At 37.6% G+C, this 19,346-nt stretch overlaps 1 protein-coding gene across 1 annotated transcript; it reads left to right on the plus strand.

Annotated features, from left to right (window-relative positions):
* The first annotated feature begins 6,499 nt into the window (after positions 1 to 6,499).
* LOC124157663 (28S ribosomal protein S10, mitochondrial) lies at positions 6,500 to 18,886 on the plus strand. The gene is made up of 5 exons (XM_046532593.1): positions 6,500 to 6,656; positions 6,731 to 6,892; positions 8,460 to 8,593; positions 10,397 to 10,598; positions 18,646 to 18,886. Exons 1-5 carry the CDS (start codon positions 6,648 to 6,650, stop codon positions 18,706 to 18,708), a joined length of 570 nt encoding a protein of 189 aa, XP_046388549.1. The 5' UTR covers positions 6,500 to 6,647; the 3' UTR covers positions 18,709 to 18,886.
* The last annotated feature ends 460 nt before the right edge of the window (positions 18,887 to 19,346 follow it).

Here is a 19,346-nt window from a genome sequence, read left to right on the forward strand (position 1 = left end):
GCCTTTCTCTTAAGAAGAATGAGAAATATGAGAAAAGATCATATGACTATCTTTTAAATATAAATTAACTAGGAAAACGTGAATCCATTGGTATGCTTATTTAGTACATGATACTAATATATTAGTACCATGCTTTAGTAGCGGATGACTCACACAGAAAAAATATAAACTTGTGATATCAAATTTTCAACCAAATAAATTTCATACATAATAGATAATTTCAGGCTTAACTTTAAGAAACCTCTCCATTATGGATAAAAAAAAATTTCCCTCAAAGCTTACCTCGGTATTAACAATTCCACCTGGTCTTCTGGCTTTGCTTCGTCGTCTTTTCCGTAATCCATTCTCCTCTTGTCCAGGCCAAGCTATTTACATCGTCGCCTGCTGGGTATGCGCGAAAGAGCATGAAAAGAAAATTACAATTAATTAATTTGGCCCGTACGCACCTTTTTCTTACATATAATGACAAACTTTCGCATGAAAATTACGTATTTATCTTGTGTTAATAATAATGACGAAATGCACCTTGATTGACTGCATTTCAAGATGAAAGAAATATTACATTTTGCTCTAAGGGAACCGATATTGCACGACCAATACTTCTTGTTCGTTAAACAATTAGAAGTAGAGGGCAAAACCGCTCGGAACCTCGAGGAATCTATTATCATAGAGTAAGTATATACTTACTCTATGCTATTAGTGACAAGGCTACGCTGATAAGTCTAAGGCCAATAGATGTTATGACTAAAGCATAGGATAACTAGGAATGCAAGAACTACAATACAGTAGGTTGTGGTAATAAACAGCGATAAAACAACTTACACGTGAACGAAAACATTCCTTTAAACAATTTTTTCTGCTCTTAATTAAGAGAAGAAAAAATGTAACTTCAGCCGCGAAGCACGGAATTACTATACGACGCATAATCTATTAATTTATACGTACAAGATTGACATTACTATGTTTTACCATATAACTTCAATGGACACCAGTCTCCTCGATACATAACTCAACAAAAAAGGAAAACAATAGCCAAACATAAACAAAATAATTACCTCTATTGGCGCAATGTGTTGACCACATTGCGCCAATAGTTGTATCCAAATATACTCAAATAACATAATTAATGTAGTCTATGTAGGCGTACAATACAATAAAATATAAATCATACCTTACCTTAATAATCCAGTGACAGGAAACTGCTGGAGCTGGCTTGCACGAATCGCAATAACGTGTGGGATTGAAGCACATTTCCAGCAAAACATAGCTTCGGGTTGAGCACACCATCCACACGCACCGGTTATTGAGGATTAAAACACTATGTCAATTCTTCCAATAAGTATTATAATACAAACAAATATAAAATTAACTATACATCAGTAGCTAGTTAATAACGGATTTCCTTTTGTTTATTAGCGTAGATGCCGGAGTTCCTCCAACAGCACGTTCTCGTAGTCTCGAACGAAATGCCGAGGTTTACTGTCAACGAGATTATAACTGTATCACTCCCACTCACTTCCCTAGCGACAGTGAGCCGCGGAATTGAGAATTTAATTTTTTGTCTAAACAGTTACATTGAAATATTGTTTAAAAAATCAAACTTCGCTTTTACTTTTGATCTGTGCAAGTACTATGTTTTGTATTTTTCATGTATTGTGAACCATTTTTCCATGTGTATATTTCACGGATAGAAACTGAATTTTACATATGTAATACGTCTGTATTTCGCATGCATTTACAAATTAACATAAATAGCCGCCATCTTTACTACCCTTGCTCACATCGACTAGTATATGATTTATTTTTCAGCTTTCTGGGTATAAATTCGAATGGATGAATGATCATTAAAATAGGGAAATCTGGCGTTTGCTGTGAACATATTATTTCTGGAAAAAATGTTTATGAACATTTCGCAAGACGCCACGAAAATCTACCTCCCAAGTATTACAGGAAATATACATAATGTATAGTTTGTGTATTTTTGACCACATGTACATATGTATTTCCTCTGTATTCATACATATGTAAAAGTGGTACGTGTTACACGATAAATACAGTTGTATTTTTGTGTATTTTTGACCACATTTACATAAGTATCCAAATTTCAAAAATACACAAAAAATACAAATGTATTTATCGTGTAACATGTGCCACTTTTACATATGTATGAATACAAAGGAAATACATTCAATAATACATATGTACTACAGATTTAATACATAACAAAAATATATATGTATGTGACCCATGAAAATACAATATATATACATATGTATATCCAAATGTGTGTTGTTGGGGATTGACAAGAATCATCATATAATCCAGTTCAGAATGTTTATTAAATTAACTAAATTTGCAGTTGTAAAATATGCCCTTATTTAAGGCACAGATTCTTAGACGGAAAGTGAAATTAGTTAACCACTTTACAATATTATATTTTGAATTGAGGGAATGGGTCAGTATGATTGAGCAAAAGCTACATCATACCAGAACAATATGATTTGGTGAATATTATTTTATGTGTTTTTCAAATCTTCTCCAAAAAAAATTTATCTCAATGGTTAACTTCTCCCACACATTCCCTCATGAGTGTCATTGAACTCATGCAAGGCTTTGATATTGGTAAAAAATCAGCATTTTTTTGGTTATATCATATTAAAATCCACAATCAAAGCATTAACAGCTCACCTTACATTACTGAACATGTGTTCGATATGTATATGAAACTATAGCATAATGAAAGTATGTACTTGTCTACTTCCACACTTCTTTATTTCTACTGACTTAGGTTTCAGCACATGATGATATTTTCAAGTTAATAAACATTATGAATAGCCCATAGAATAGAGCATTTATTATATCCACACACAACAAATACGCAGGTTATAAAGGAAAGAACAGCCTTAAAGCTAATGGGATTTAAAAATTACTATCATGTAAAGACAGAAAAAGAATAAGGTAAGAAACTTAAGATCATTGCCCAATCAAAAGGTTGTCAAGTTTTTTTACATTGACATATCAAATGAGCGTAATTCAGAGAAGTGGTTAAAAATGAATCTTGTGAATGGGAATTGTCACTTTTGCCACGGTCTTCAGCAATCATAAATTGAAATTGAATTTCAAAATAATTTGCATTTGACAGCCAAGTGGCATGAATGCTGCAAGTTACTTTTAATGAACATGAAAATCCCATTTTATGTTTTTATACGTTTTGCATGCTGACTGGGGCATTTACCCAAAATTGCACTTTCCCTCACCATAAGGAACACTAAGGGGCTTAACTGTACCAGACCAGCCCTTGTGGCTGGGGGTGCCTCCTGCACAGGGGGTCTCTTCTGCACTGGCTGGCAGCTTAAATTGTGAACTACCGCAGCCTAAGGGTTAATCACCACGACTTTTTCAGCCAAAGTCAAAGTTTTATGGGCCCGGGTTTTTGTCGAAGAGGTTGATGCCATGATCGCTACACTCACTAAATGTTACTGTACAAGAAAACTACACGTAATCACTTTCCTCTGTACAACATAAAGGATGACTTTAAAACTACAGTAGGTTAACAAACCAGACGATGCACAAACTGAAATACACTACACATTTGACCGAGTGACTGATAACACAGGAATACCTATGTCTATGCATCACTCGTCACTGTCACTGAAATTGGGAAGGCAGTTTAACTGGAAGGGGAGAGGAACAATTTTGACAAACCCTTTTGACAATAGCGTAGGTAAAGCATATTTTCCGAAGGATTCACAATTATTTTAAGTCGCATACATAGGCGGATCCAGGGGGGGGGGCACGGGGGCACGTGCCCCCCCAGACCCTAAAGGCCTGTTTACACGATACATTAACACGTACGAGTTAATGTACGTTTGCGTGAATGTTTGAGTGAAATTTTGGTGGACCGGAACGGAACATGTACGAATGCATGAACCAAACAAGAACAGGTTTTATTTTCTGTGCATGCATTCGCACAAGTTGGGTGCATTTTGGTGTTCATTTTCGCATTCATACATTCAGACATTAACCCGTACGTGTTAAGGTACCGTGTGAACAGGCTTTTAAAATATGCAAGATTTTTAATACGGTCCTATTATCATTGCGTTCGTTTTGTATTATGAAATATCCTTGTGCCCCCCCCCCCCCAGAACAATATCCTGGATACGGTTTTGCTTGTGCCCCCTCCAGAAAGAAATCCTGGATCCGCCCCTGGTCGCATATTATAACTTGTGCCTTAATTTGACACACCAAAAATTCGATTTATCAACAATTTTTTCGCAATGTTTGAATACAAAATGCTAGGGACCAAGAGAAATATTTGAAATAAAAAATATTACGAATTAAAGTAGTTCGAATTATCCAGGTTCTACTGTAGTGGTGGGGAGGAAAGTCAACGAGGGGTAGCTTTGGTATTAAAGAGGAAGCTTGGTAAGAGAGTGATAGGTAAAGATCATATAAGCGATAGGATACTGGTGGTAGAAATTGAGGTGCAACCCCCCAACCTTGTGGTGGCTCTAGTTTACATGCCCACTAGTAATCATATGGAGGAAGAAGTAGATGAGGTGTATGAACAGCTTGAGGAAATAATTAGAGAAATAGGTGGAAAAGACAGTGTGAGGAAATGGAAAATCTTCAGAAGGAAGGAGATGTAGGCGCATTATACACAAAGGTGAAGTTGCTATCAGGTGGCAAAAAAGGAAAAGGCATGACCAAAATTAGGTCCATAGATGCAAGGATTCTAATCGAGCTAGACGAGGTTCAGAGTAGATTGAAGGAATAGGTGCAGGATCTGTATGACAGCAAGAATAGGCCGGAAAGATTGAATTTAGAGGAGGAAAGTGGAGGAAAAAGAAGATAATCTTGAGCCAGGGAACTTTGACATGGAAACTGAGAGAGCCCTTCGTTACATGAAGGCTGGGAAAGCGGCGGACATCGAAAATATCCCGACTCTGAAGAATGTAGGTAGGGGTGGTAAGAGAGGGTTTTTCAAACTAGTATGCAGGATCCATGAGGAGGGATGTTGGCTGAAGGATTTTATTAAAACAGTTCTAATTCCCCCAGCAAAAAAAAGAAAGCTGTAGAATGCAGAGATTATAGGATGATTAGCCTAATATCGCACGTGGCGAAAGTGGTACTGAGGATATTAAACAGACAAATGAAGGCGAGGGCTAATGAGTATTTGGGTGAAGATCAGTCAAGAGTTCAGAAAAGGAAAGTCAACTGATGATGCAATTGTGGTAATGAGGTTCATAGTAGAGACAAATCTAGAATATACCCAGGGCGTGTACGCCTGCTTCGTGGATTTTGAAAAAGCATTTGATAGAGCGGACTGCATAAAGCTAACGGTGATTCACAAGAAGATAGGTATAGATTGGTGGCTTAACTAGGAAAAGGCATGTGGCTTGTTCTCTCTTGCTCTCTGTGGCTTTGGGGGGATTTATTGTCCTCATCTTCCCCCATAGTTAACCACATAAATACTCTAAAACTCTTTGGTTACGCCACTGGCATAGATTGGAGGGATGGGCAACTCATTTGTAATCTGTATATGGCCCAGATTGCACAACTGAGGGTGGCAGATGGAGAATCTGATTGGGCAAGCATGGACCGAGGTGTGAGGCAAGGCTGTCTGTAATTGCTGTTGCATTGTAACATTAATGCTGAGGAGATGATAAGAGAAGTGTGGGATGAAATGGAAGCTGGAGCAGGGACGCCGACTTACAAAAAATATTGGGGGGGTCCAAACCGGGGATCTTGCCTCGGGAAATTGTATAGGTAGTGATTTTAAGTGTTTTAAGCATTTTAGAAGAGTCATATGATCAACAATAGAACCCTGATAACTCGAATCTCGATATCTGGACACTCCGGGGAAAATCGACAAGCCTGAAACATTTTTTCCTCACATCCATAACGAATTATTGAGGGGGCTCGGGCCCCCTCAAGCCCCATGGAGTCGGCGCCACTGAGCTGGAGTAAAATTGGGGAGAATGATGCTTAAATCAGTGAGGTTTGTAGATGGGGTTCCAAGGCTCTAGTGGATGCGTTAGACAAGAGCTGCAAGGAAAATGGCAAGCGAATTAATCATAAAAAGACAAAGGTCATGCGGTTTTGGGAAGAGAATTGCATCAGTAAAGGAAGTGTTGCTTCTTGATAAGATAGGGAGGAGGCATAAGGTATGGATTGAGCCAGTACTTAGCGGAGAGGGCATCTTGAAAACAGTGTTAGAGGGTAGAATGTTGGATAAACGAGGGAGAGGGAGGAAGAGAATAGATATTTTAGATGGAATGAAAAGGAGTATGCCTTATTTTGAATAGAAGAGGGAAGTCCAGGAGGGATGGGGAGACTCCCGGAATACTTCATGAAGCTCTTTGCAAACTTATCTCAATCGGTAGAATACTTTTAAAATAATAATAATAGTAATCCGTGGTCCGCTTTATGACATTCCAAATTGGCGCTGACGTGAAATGCGCACGATGCGCGCGCAAGAGCTCTTGTCAAAAAAAAGATGAGCGCAATGCGTTTCTCTCATCAGTTTGTTTGAAAATTTAGCACCAGAAATACATGCCTATTTATTAAATTGTGATGATAAACTTTTTGCTAGAAGAAATTTTATAATAAACTGTTTTTACGTCCGTGGATTATATAGAGTCAAAATGTTACGAGTGAGTGTATTTTCGAGTTGTATTCATTGTTTCCTATCGTTCGACATTTAATCCTTAATTTGTTATGATTTCAGAATATACTACGTTTGAGTAATGGTGCAGTTCAGTCCTCGCCGTATTTATCATCGTTTCCTGTGCCGTTATCGTCAGTGACTCGAAACTTGGTACTGAATTCACCATGCCTGCAAGATGCTGCCCCACCGGCCAACACTACATCAGAGGGGAGCTCTCCGGATGTATGTTCGTTATCTTTGCTGTCTTTCCCGTTTATTTTAGCATTTTATTTTAATGCTGTTTCCATTAATTTTTCGTTTTTGCTGTTAGTACAGCTGCTTGATTTTTTTTAAAACTAGTGAGTCTGTCATGATGGTGCTCGATTCTAATGAGCACGACCAATTATTTGCTAAGTTCTCCATTTACATTCGTATCACCACCCTTATTTTATTATTTGTTATGGTCAGCTTAATGTGGAAGCCAATGTGGTGAATGTCTGGAAGTGTGAGTAAAAAATTGAAATTAGGAGATCCCCATTCACATTGACCAACTTCTGAATTCCTCTCTCATTTTTAATACTTATACGTTTGGAAGTACATTTAGTCCCTATTCCAAATGTACGACTTGTTAGAACAAAGCATTTAGCTCTCAAATCTTGTGGTGAACTCTTAAAAAAGTATCAAGTACTCTCTTTGTCAAACGAATATATTCATAATGTTCCAATTATCAGTTAAAATTATGACACTAGTTTACTATGCACTTTGTAATTGGCTGTGTAAAAGTCTCTGTACTGATTAATTTGAATGCTAATAGAATGAATTGAATTGAATAAATGCACTCTCCTGTAGTTAAATATTGTCAATATTTTTGAGGTGTGTGTTTTTAGACTTATCTTTAGCTAGGAAAAGCTTTAAGGGAGATTTTGGAGGGAAGAATGTATTTTGGGATTTCACTTTGATGGGGCACACCAAGGGCTGTAATCATCTCAACATTTTGGGTGGGTTTGAACCCCTAAACCTCTTCTCTCAAATTAGTATGGCCTTGTTTAGGACATAAAAAGGAAGAAATTTAGGAATTATTCTTGAATTTTCAGGGCCATGAGCTATCCCATTTGATAGTTCTAAAAAAATCATTTGGTAAACATTTTGTCTATCTTTCTTTGTTTTCTCATTGGATTACATGAATGTAGATATTTGAATTATTTATGTATTTGGATTAGCATTCATCATTATTATTTTGCCATAATATATCTTTCCATGATATAAACTATACTTCCCACACTTTTCATGGGCATTTGAAGTGTTTGATCCCCCCCGCACCAGGGGCGGTCTGGGGTGATAGGGGGCCCCCCTCCTCATCTGTCCCCCTCTCACCCCAGAAAAGTTTAGGAAATTGCATGCCCGGAAATGGATTTTGCTATTCTGGCTCGTAAAAAGTAAGCAGATATGAGTAATGAAAAAAAATAATATTTCACACCTTATATACTGTAATAATGTATTATGGCACTATTAATTTAGTGAACTGGCCGAAACCAGATGTAATTTTTAAATAAATTGTGGAAGTAACAAAGTGTCTTTCATTGCTAATAAGGTGGTAGAAACATTGGGTACGTATGTGCATTGTTACCAACATACAAAACTTATTGGGCTGCTCTTTCATTTTATGTATCATTTATATCTGTTAGTTAAGTGTAATAAATATTGTAAAGTGTTTAAACCTCACTATTCATTTTCAACCACCCGGTATATGGATCAGCTGGTCTTTGATTACTCAATTTAGTAATTATTAATATAATAATTATATTTCCAGGTAACAGAAGAACTTGACAAGCTCTATAAAACAGTTGAGTTGGAAATGCGAGCCTATGAACCTGCTGTATTAAAAAGCTACTCTTGGTTTGCAACGACTGCTGCCAAAGAATTAGGCATTAAAGTTGGTAACTGGTAGGTAAATTTTTGTTGATATTATCCATTGTTCTGCTCTTGTAAAGCAAGATTCTGTGTATTTTTATTGAACTGCCGTGGAATGTTTAGAAAGAAAGAAACCGCCGAGAAAGCACCGCTTTGTGCCAAGCTTACATGGTTACATACTTGTATTTAAATGGGTGCATTCAGGGAGAGGAACACTGAGTATGCTACTGCAATGGCTGTAGAATTTCCCTCTGTGCACAACCGCTTGGTAGCAGGTCAGTTTGAGTGCTCAGCCATTTCTCCAAGCCTTTTTTGTGGGTGTTACTTGCCTTATAACTCATTGCTGGTTGGCAGAAGCTCAAATGTTAGTTCTATGTCACCAATGGTGAGTTCAAAGTCCCCAGGTCACACTTTCCATTCAGTGAGACTGAGAGTATGCTCGTAGCGGTCCACTCCCGTTAGTGAGGAGGAACTCTGAGTGCTCACTCTCTTGAATGCACCCAATGTGAATTTACACTCATGGTGAAGCAATTGTGAATTGACACTTCATAATGCTCTGAGGCGTAATACTGAGTTTTTTCTCTTCCTTATTTATGGTGCAGTTATCATCCTCATAAGTTGCTAATTTATTCGTCACAAGTACAGGTCATGTGCTAAGATAGTTAATGTCAGTGTTAGCCATTTTAAAAGAAGATATGTGTAACCTAACCTTCATATTTCACAATAGTGCGTACTGTACGTAGAGTACAATAACCTTTGGTTGCCAATGAGACCAAATTATCATGTGCCATTTATTTGCATTTTTCCCTATATTTTTTATGTTATTCCTCTGCTTCTTAGGTAATTTTTCTAATGGATGACTACTTTTTCACTTTTGGCTTGGGTCATGAGTAAGTAGGTGTGGTAAACATAATGGAATGTCACTTGCGACTATTAGTCTGAGAATAGGGGGAAGAAATATTCTGGTTACTAGTGGCAAAAATTAGGTAACCTAAGCTGGTATTTCTAGCCACAGCTGCTAAAAGGGTGGTAATAAAGTTGGTAGTTCATATGGGGCCATTTGCCGTAGAGAGGCTTTCGTCAAGCATTACCAGTATTTTTCAAATAAGAGTGAAGGGTGAGAGGAAGACAAAACTACCCCATGACCCCCAAATGTCTCTCTTTGGCTGTGATTCTAACTCAAAAAACCCATAATCCAACATACCATTGATCTCAGTGTTCAATTCGAAAAAAAAATCCGCTACTTAGATGGATTCTGGTACTAAATGAGGAAATTTATGCAATAAAATACACACATTTCTTTTTTAGCATAACTCTTCCCTAAGTTTTCCATGGTATGTGTAGTTTTTCTTTTGTTGTTTCCCCTGGATTCATTGAAAACAGCACTGCATATTACCATTTCAAGTATTTAGGAATGTTCGTACTTTAACTAATACATTTAATCTCAGGTTTATTTTACATATTTTGATTTAACCCAAGTTATTATCCACCCTCATACGCATTGAGCCATAGAGGACTCTCAGAGCTCTATAAGTCAGCTGTTTATACATGCTGATGATGAATGGATTGAAGTGCTCACGGAAGCATTCATTTTGTTGCCTTTTGTTGTTTGAATTTCTATTTTAAAAGTAAACTTATTTATTTAAATATTTTGATTCCAGTTAACTTTGTAACATCAATATTGGCTCTCTTTTCTCATTATTTATGTTACTTTCGTATGGTAAAATGTAAATTCCCCAATTACATAAATGGTAAATACCCCATTCTTTAGCTAACCGCTGGTGTTAATCATGCTTTTCTTATGTAACAATCATTTCCTTCTTATTATATTTTCAGTTGGGCTGTCAGAAAACCTGACCACGACAGATACACGGTGCTGAAATCAATTCATATTTATAAGAAACATCGAGTGCAGTATGAAGTGAGGACGTATTTCCGTTTTGCTCAATTTCATTGCCTTACATCATCAACAGCGGACACTTTTCTGGAATATATAGAGAGAAATCTGCCTGAAGGGGTAGGAATGAAGGTCACTAAGGTGAGATTGATATGAAATGGTGTTTAGTAAGCTCCATTTGGCTTTTTTGAATTTTATTTTGCTTGTATGTTTGTAGGTATGTATTTAACTTTCTCCACATGAGCTGCTGCGGGTTATATGCACTTTGAGTTTATATGTGTGTAGGTTAGGTGGTCCTTAATCAATTACATTTTATAGTTTATCCCGTAATTGCATATTTATATCTAATAATAATAATTATATGCATAAATATATTTTAATTTTCCAATAAATGCTGCACAAGGTTCAATCACTTAGCAAGTGTATCAGACATGTCTATAAAAAGGAAATCAAGTTGCAGTTTACATAAATATTCTTTCACACTAAAAAAGAAACACTTTTCCAGTGAGTGTATTGAGACAAAATTTCCAAAAACAGTCAGTTTTTCAATTACCCTTTTAGTGGCAGGCAAGTTGTTATAGAGTTTTGTGCATTTGGTATTAAGATCATTTGATATAAGGGTTAAATTTCTTGATTCCCTCTACCCTTGAACTTGACTTGAACCCTTTAACTTACACTATTTTATTGCAGAGACTAAATAAAATACTGAATTCAGCTTTTTGCCTAAGTGCATTATGTGTACATCCCTCTTAAGATCAGAATTGGAATTCCTAGATACTTAATTTGCTCCAATATATTTAAATTTATTAGTACGTCTTGGAACGTCAAGGAACATGCCTTATTCATGTATATGCCTTGTGGAGAATGTTTTTCGAGTTTTTTTTCATTGTTTAAAATTAAGTTATTGTTGACTCCATATTTGAATGTCTTGCATTAAGGATGGACAGGATTCAAGAAGTGAAGTGAAGTCAAGTGAAGTAGCACATCAACATTCTTACTACATATTTACATTGTCTGCATATGTTACACATTTCATGTTACCACTTATGTACTATTGGTTCTGCTTCATCGTTAATAAATATTAAGAAGACCAAAGGGCCCAGCACTGGCCCCCTGAGGTACTCCTATTGTGACCTATATTGAAATAGGTAAATTTTTCTGTCTGTGTTATAAGCTATCCTTCGTTTTTGACTATCAAGATAAGACTTAAGCCTGTTCAATGCTGTGGCCCAGAGTAATAATCAAAACAAAACAAGTGTTGTTGATAATTTATTTAATGCTTATTTATATTCTGTATGATAGCATATTTTATGAGTTACTTTGTCAAGATCCGTTGAGTCAACAAAATTCTGATTTTACTTTTGGAGATTCTGCAACAGTTACTTAGAACTGGGATATGATCCGATACGAAACTTTGTTTCATATCCTGTCCGAAAAGGTACTAAATGATGGGATTCATTTTGAATCTGGCCGATACATAACTTTTTGATTATAAAGTTACAGATCACATTCACTGTATTTTCCGCTTCGTTTATTTTCGTACCTAGAGGTATGAAATTATCCGTTAGGGTAAAGTGATTGACCGTGTGTCGTAGGCTACAGTATGGCTATGGGGGAATGGTTGGGGAGAACCAGCTCGCCACGGGATTTAGAGCCTGAGGTGGCTCTGAGAGTGGAGCTATGATAAGGGTTCACGTCAAGATAAGTTTTCTCGTGGTCTTGGATGGTACCTACTTACATTGTGACAGAGGTGCGATTAAAAGAAAATATGCAGGTTGTAAAGTGTATATTACTTAACAACTATGTACTTAAATGTATACCTACGCACTCTCGTACACTTCAAAATGAAATGTGAATTATTACTTATTACTTGCCAATGTAATTTGCACCAGCTGCTCAGCGGCAAAAGAAATCTCATTACACAGAAATTTCAATGGATACGAAACAGAAAACTATTTAATTCATTAAATAGAACAAATTTACCACATTATTCAGATATACAATTCAATAAATGAGCTCTTTATCTTTTCTTAATGGTCATGACCCATTAACAACCAATTTTGGACATTTATAAAATTTATGTACGACAACTCTGAATTTATAAAATTTAGTTATGAAAAATCTTCATAAAAATTTTATCAGATTACACACATGTGTGGCATTTACATAAAATAAATAGGTGGTTTATAATTACGGACAGATGACCATGCAGGTTGGTTGGTTCTATGGGCACTCCGGTTTCTCCAATCACTGCACTCGCAATCCTTGGGTATCTGGGTTTCCTAATTCCTGGGCAGCACTCCCCTTTTCTCAAGGTCAACGCAGGCCAATCCTAAATAAGACTGCTTCTTTTTCCAGGCTAAGTTGCAATACCCCTCCAGACAATCTCAGAGCATCTCAGGCACACGTCTGTCTCGTAGCGTTACTATTGTCGAAGTCCCCCTGGCTTCGCTTCCCTCCGCCTTCTCTCCCTCTCTCCCTTATTGTCGACTGTCACCTCCCCACCTATACTCCTATTATCGTTTACTTTCGGAACCCAATATGGTGGAGATCCTATTGTTTACTGCCGACCACGTGGCGAGGAAGAAAATGGTGGTATGCGTTGTGTTACAACGGTGAATGCGGTGAATTCCCAATGTGAAGAGAATAACTGAAAACTTTGGGGGCAAATATTTGCAAAAGGACTGCTATATATCTTCCCTCACCCAAAGTTGCAATGTGAATGGCTCACAAAATAAACAAAGGACAGAATTGTATGTTTTTCATAGATATTTACCATGAGGAGTCTGCCCAGCAACAGTGCAACCTCGATAAAACGACACCCCATGGTGCACCAATAAACACTCGCTATAGGGAATTGTCGCTTTACCGGAGGTGGAGCAAATAATAGCCAATATACTTGTTACGAACAGTTATACAGGAACAGGAGTGGTGCGGCGACAGATAAATTTCTATCCGATAAACGTAAGTATAAATCCAGACGAAAGGTGATGTTTTTTTGCATCACTAAATTTCCTTACTCAAACAACGACTTACTATTCAAACAATTTATAAGCCCCGCACTGAATAAAAATGCAAAGCATTGTTATGTCAATCATTATGCCTATGCACAACCGGCGAGGCCATTTTTCTATGCACTCAATTAGTGCATTTACGTAATCATTCAATTATTTTGGTATTCTCCACTGAAAATTCAAAAATTAACTAATAAAACTGTATCGTGGTTATTTAATGCATCCAATGTTTCCATTGGTGTATGTTTATTGTTCCTGTACATTAAGCGGCAGTGAAGTGAAATAACGTATTGCATTTGTTTCTGTAGTCGAAAACGGTGGAAGGTTGTATAACGTTCCTGCCTTGGAAGACTTTTTCTATCAGATAATGTAATATCTTCATTATCTACGGTAAAAGGTTTGCTAAGCTTGAAAAATGATGTGACTAAAATTGCCGTTGTTAAAAAAAGTTCCTTTTTGAGTGTTACGCTTGCGACGTATTTGAAATAATACACCGAGTTTACCACGGCACTGCAAACGAGAGTAAGTTGTTCTTTGAGTTCTTCCAGCGGCCACCAGGGGATGCTCGGCTACCCACGTGACGGAAGAGAGTGCCAGTACGACTCCGACCACTGACGTGAATAGTTCACCCTTGTGAATCCGCAACGGAGAATAAATACGTCCATCCGCACAATTCACGCTGAGTATCATTGCATCGTACATCCTACATCATTGCTAAGGCGCACTACATACCTTTAGAGGCATCATTGCAAAAAATACCTCGTACTGCAAGGATTTTGTCGGGAGGAGGGTGTAAAAAAAGTTCCGTTTCGTCTATGTTATATCACGCGGGGAATACTCCTTAAGATACTTATGATAGGAGTCCTTTCTTCCTCTTCCCTTTGGGTTTACACTGCAGGCATCACCAGCAATTACGAGGGGAGATAACGCTTTGGTGCTTTGCATTAGTATAATCAATCTTCCGAACTCTTGAAATTCTCGATTTGCAATCTATCCCTGAAATACTCCGCTTTAGGCTTAGGCGTAGCCCCTTTCTCAGGAGTTCCCGCCGATTGGAGTGGGCAAAACCACCCGAATAAAGCTCCTTATAACTCTACATAGTCTGCATTCCTTGGGCGCTTTTGTTTTTTTTTAATTGTGAGGAGCGAATAGGAGGATAAATTAATTGCGACACTCTCATATTACTCCTTTATTTTTACTTTCTCGCTTAGACATGTTTGGTGTTTTTTTGGCCATGGTATCTGCCATCAAATGCTTTCTATTCATGCAACTCATGGACGTGCGGTTATGCTGACGACAGCTTTCTGCCGCCCGAGGAACAAAAGAAGATCAAGCATTCACGAATGCTAATGCCACAATATTCTCACCAAAATTAACTACTTATTTATCGAACGACAGTTAACCACATAAATTTGAGATTGAGCACTCCATTAACTTCATTTCTAACAGACCGCTAGCAATTACAGAGATTAAGGAGTCTTGATGTAAGTTTTTCCGGCGGTGAAACTCTCGCTATGGCGAGAGCCAACACCAAAAGGGCCTCGTAAAAACAAATTTTTTAACACGCTTATTATAGGGTCAATCGACGGTGCATCAGCTATCTCTCGTAATAGTGGGGGTGTCGCTATAGCCCGTACTCGCTTTAACGAGGTTCCACTGTACTAATGTCTGTATGTTGCCCTAGGATGTGACCATGTCCTGACTACCCCTTCATCGGTTATCCAAACCTTCTCAAAAAACCCCTTGACTCTCTTTGGGTGGACCACCCCGGCATGTAATACCTCAATAGAGCTGATTTGTGAATGAAAAACTTTGCTGTTTCTACAATTTGGAACTTTATTTTCCTGACTAGTTTCGATAGTGACATATTTTTTCTCAGGAAAATAAAGTTCCAAATTGTAGAAACAGCAAAGTTTTTCATTCACAAATCAGTAAGATGGATTTCTACAATGTGAAGGCCTCTACTATTCAGTACCTCAAAAGAGGTCCGAAAACTGACGCTCTCACACCCCCTTCCCTTCTTCTGGGCGGAATTCCCCGGCTTGCTCCCTCATACGAGTGACCGATGACCTTTCCTTCTCTTTCCCTCCATTCCCTCTTCTAGAATTTGTATAGATAGGTGTTATTCCTCCCCAAGCCCCTCTTTGCTTTTCTGTAAAAATATTTTGCTCTCTTGTTACCTACAAATTTTCCTGTTTTAGCCTCCTCACATCTTTATTTCCCCCTGACATGAATACTTTTTACGTCCCCCATTAAGCTCCGTGTCCCTTTGCAATGCATGGCATTTTGAATCAAATTTGAAAAAATGCACAGTAATGAAATTCTGGAAAAAAATAACTCCACACAAAATAGGTGCATCATTCAGGATACCCAATTGGAGACTGTAGAATCCCAGAAATATCTAGGCGTCAGACTCAACAATTATCTATTGTGGGCAAACATAATTGGGAAATAATGGGTCATGCTAATCTTGAATTGGGTTTTGTTAAAAGAATGCTAGGAAAGTGCAACGACAAAGTGAGAGCTACTTCTCCCACGTTTTACCCCATTTAGAATATGCTGCCAGTGTTTAACATCCTCATGAAATAGGCTTAAAAACAGAGTTAGAAGGAGTGCAGAGAAGAGCTGCCAGGTGTGTGAAAAGTTGTTACGATAGTCTTGTTTGTGTTACTGACCTCTTAGATAAACTCGGATGGGAATCTCTGTCAGAAGGTAGACTGAAAAATTGACCAAACCTATTAAGTTTATTCAAGAGCAGTGTATTTTCCAATAAAGTAAGCCATATATTACGAATGCCAACATACTACGGTAGATAAGATCATACAAAAAATTAAGAGAGATAGGCTGTAGAACAGATAGATTCAGAATGTTGTTTTTTCCACGATCAATAAGACTATAACGTTAGCGTTAAAACTCACAAATAGATTAGATGATTTGTAGTTTAACCTACTAACTATCTGCTATCCATTCCATAGTGACATATTTTTTCTCTGTTACATCCTTTTTTAATTATTTGAGGCCATACCTTACCCCTTTTTTCAATCCATCTTCAATTTATCTTCATCATCCTTCGGTAACTCCAGCACGTCTATCAAATGTTTTTAAAAATCTGATTCAGGGTAGTTGGACGAGTCAGTTTTGCGTAAACCACGAACCATGACAAGTCTGTAAAGTAGTTGTCCCGTCTTCTCCGTACGGATTTTAGAAGACTTCTCTTTTCTCCCACTCTTCTAAGCACTTCCTCTTTACTTACTCAGTTGATCTATATATCGCCATCATTCTGTGATATCACCACATTTTAGTGCTGCCACTCTTGACTTCTCTGTGGCTGTCAACATCCAAGCCTTGCTCCCATAGGGAAACGTGCCCCATATGTAGCATCTAATGAATTTTTTCCTTACTTCTAGTCTTGTAACCTCAGCTATAAGTCGATTCTTCTTTTTCTAGAAAGCCCTCTTTGCCTGCATTATTCCGACTATTTATTTCTTGTTTCATCCATCATTGGTAATTTGGCTTCCTAGGCAACAAAATGCTTTGAATTCTTCAAGCTTTTGTTTTCCTAGTTTAATGTTTGTCCTAGCCTCCTCTTTTTTGCTACGTAATAATATGTCAGTCATGTTTTTGTTGATTTTCTGAAGATATGGCCATTGTCCTGTCTGTATTTGTCCCAGTCTTCTTCAAATTATTCTTTATGAATTGTGACTGCAATGTCCTCTACTTATTGATTCTTACTCTGTGGATATTGACACCTATAGCCTTCTCTGTGATTAAATTGATAGTTTTTTAATGTAAAAATAAAAAATTATGGGGGTCAATGCACACCCTTGTCATACTTCTTTTCACATTCTTGCTTCTTCACAGTGGGATCTAGATGTATCACAGCTGCTTGATTTTTATTTTAACCGTGAACAATTTTATGATCATTGTAGAGGACTACAGTTTCTTTCAGATTTCTGAGCATTGAATTCACTTCCACCTTATCAAAGGCCTCCTCCAAGTTGACAAATGCTATGAAAGTCAGTTTGTTGTTCTCCGTTATCTTCTCTATTAGCTGCTGAAGACCCTAAAAATTGCTTCTCTTGTACGCTTGCTTTCCTAATGCAGAATTGATCCTAGTCCAAGAATTCTTCTACTCTTCATTCAATTCTTCTGTTGATGATTCTTGTCAGTATCTCTTACACATGTGTTGTCAGACTTCCCAAAATCTTCAAGCTTTTTCGCTTTCATCTTTTTGGTATTAATAATTTTCTTCTGAGTCTGACCACTGTGGACTCCACCTTCACTCATATGAAGAAGAGCTGCTGCCCTCTCCCCTGGGTGATAGGAGGCATAATTGTTAGTGGCCTCCCATTGCCAAGCCATGGCATTTTCACAGGCTTTAAGGATCTATCTTACCCAGGGATAGACACATACCTCCTCAGAATGACATTCTTTTTTGTCCACCACTGCCTATTGGATTAGAAAACTCACCTTTAGAGCTACTAACCACAATATATAGAAGTCAACCCACCATCCACAGCATTCACAGGGCCAGATTTACCGTAAGGCAAAATAGGCACGTGCCTAAGGGCGTCACAGTCCAAGGGTCACCTTCAAGGGCGGCAGTTCATTCAGTTACAGCACTACATAATGTTTTTGTCTTTGAAGTTACTCTTCTTTTTTGTTGTGTGAATTAAGGCTAGACATTATTTTTGGAAAGGGTATTCATAAAGTGTTTTAGTTGCATAAACTTAAAATGTTTCATGTAGTTTTACTCCAAGCTGTTTTTCTGTAATTGAATTGTCTATGTTTTCCCTGTGTTAAAATTCAAGCATCAACTTATGCTGTCTGCCATATATCTGTTTATTCATTTTTTCCGAACCTTACCTCATGCGAGTGGCTATACCTTATCATAAAAATTGGGGAGGGGGGGGGGCTTAAGTGAGGAGGGGTGCTCAATGGAGAGGTGCCTATAGCATAACTTTGGATAAATCCGGCCCCATGCATGCACTTGGTGTCTCTTAAGCTCAGCCTGGTGACTAGAACTTTAACATGTATGAAATATTTGGAAATCACTATTTGGTGTGTATTTTCTGTGTTAGTGCTTGATTAGTGTAACAAATGACATTGTAATGTCAACAATATTTCCATTATTTTGTTTCTGCTAAAGTTTGCTTAACTTCCCTATTTTTCAGGTGGAAATCGAGCAACTTCCTGGTCATATAAAGGCACCATCTCGTCCACAGTTAGAAAAATGATTACTCTCTAATTATCATGTATTAGTTATTAGATGGCCAATTGTAGGATATGGAATCAAAAGCATTTTTTAAGAAATATGGTTGAAAACCTCTCATGATGAGAACCATATATTACCTGAAGCTGTTTTATGGCTTTATTGTGTTGTTGTGTTTGTAAATACAGATCTCAATTATTGAACTGATCTTGTTTTTGACCTAAAGTTATTTATAGCATTTAATTTAATGCAAAATATGTATGTAGTAATTACTTACTCACTAACTCAGTTATTCAACCTGAAGGTTGGCTTGGAAAGGTGAAAGTAGTACTCACCCCAGATGCAGCCACTGCTGTGTAAATATAATTATAGAGTATATATACTTACTGTGGCGGAAATAAACCACATTTTCAGACAGTATAGTTTTAATACAAAATTGAAAGTTCAACACAATTATAACACAATGGGTGAGCCGAAGGACCAGCTCAAGTTAAAGTTCCACACAATTATAACACAATAGGTGAGCCCGAAGGACCAGCAGTTGGCAGGCCGTTGCGACGTGTCCAGTGCCCGGCAACCGCAGAGAGAGTACAGCAGGGCAGGTGCGAGGAGTGTCTCCGCCGGTGACGAACGAGAGAGAGAGAAAGAGAGAGCCAAGTCGCT

This window comes from Ischnura elegans, chromosome 4 (assembly GCF_921293095.1).
Source record: "Ischnura elegans chromosome 4, ioIscEleg1.1, whole genome shotgun sequence".
NCBI lineage: Eukaryota > Metazoa > Arthropoda > Insecta > Odonata > Coenagrionidae > Ischnura > Ischnura elegans.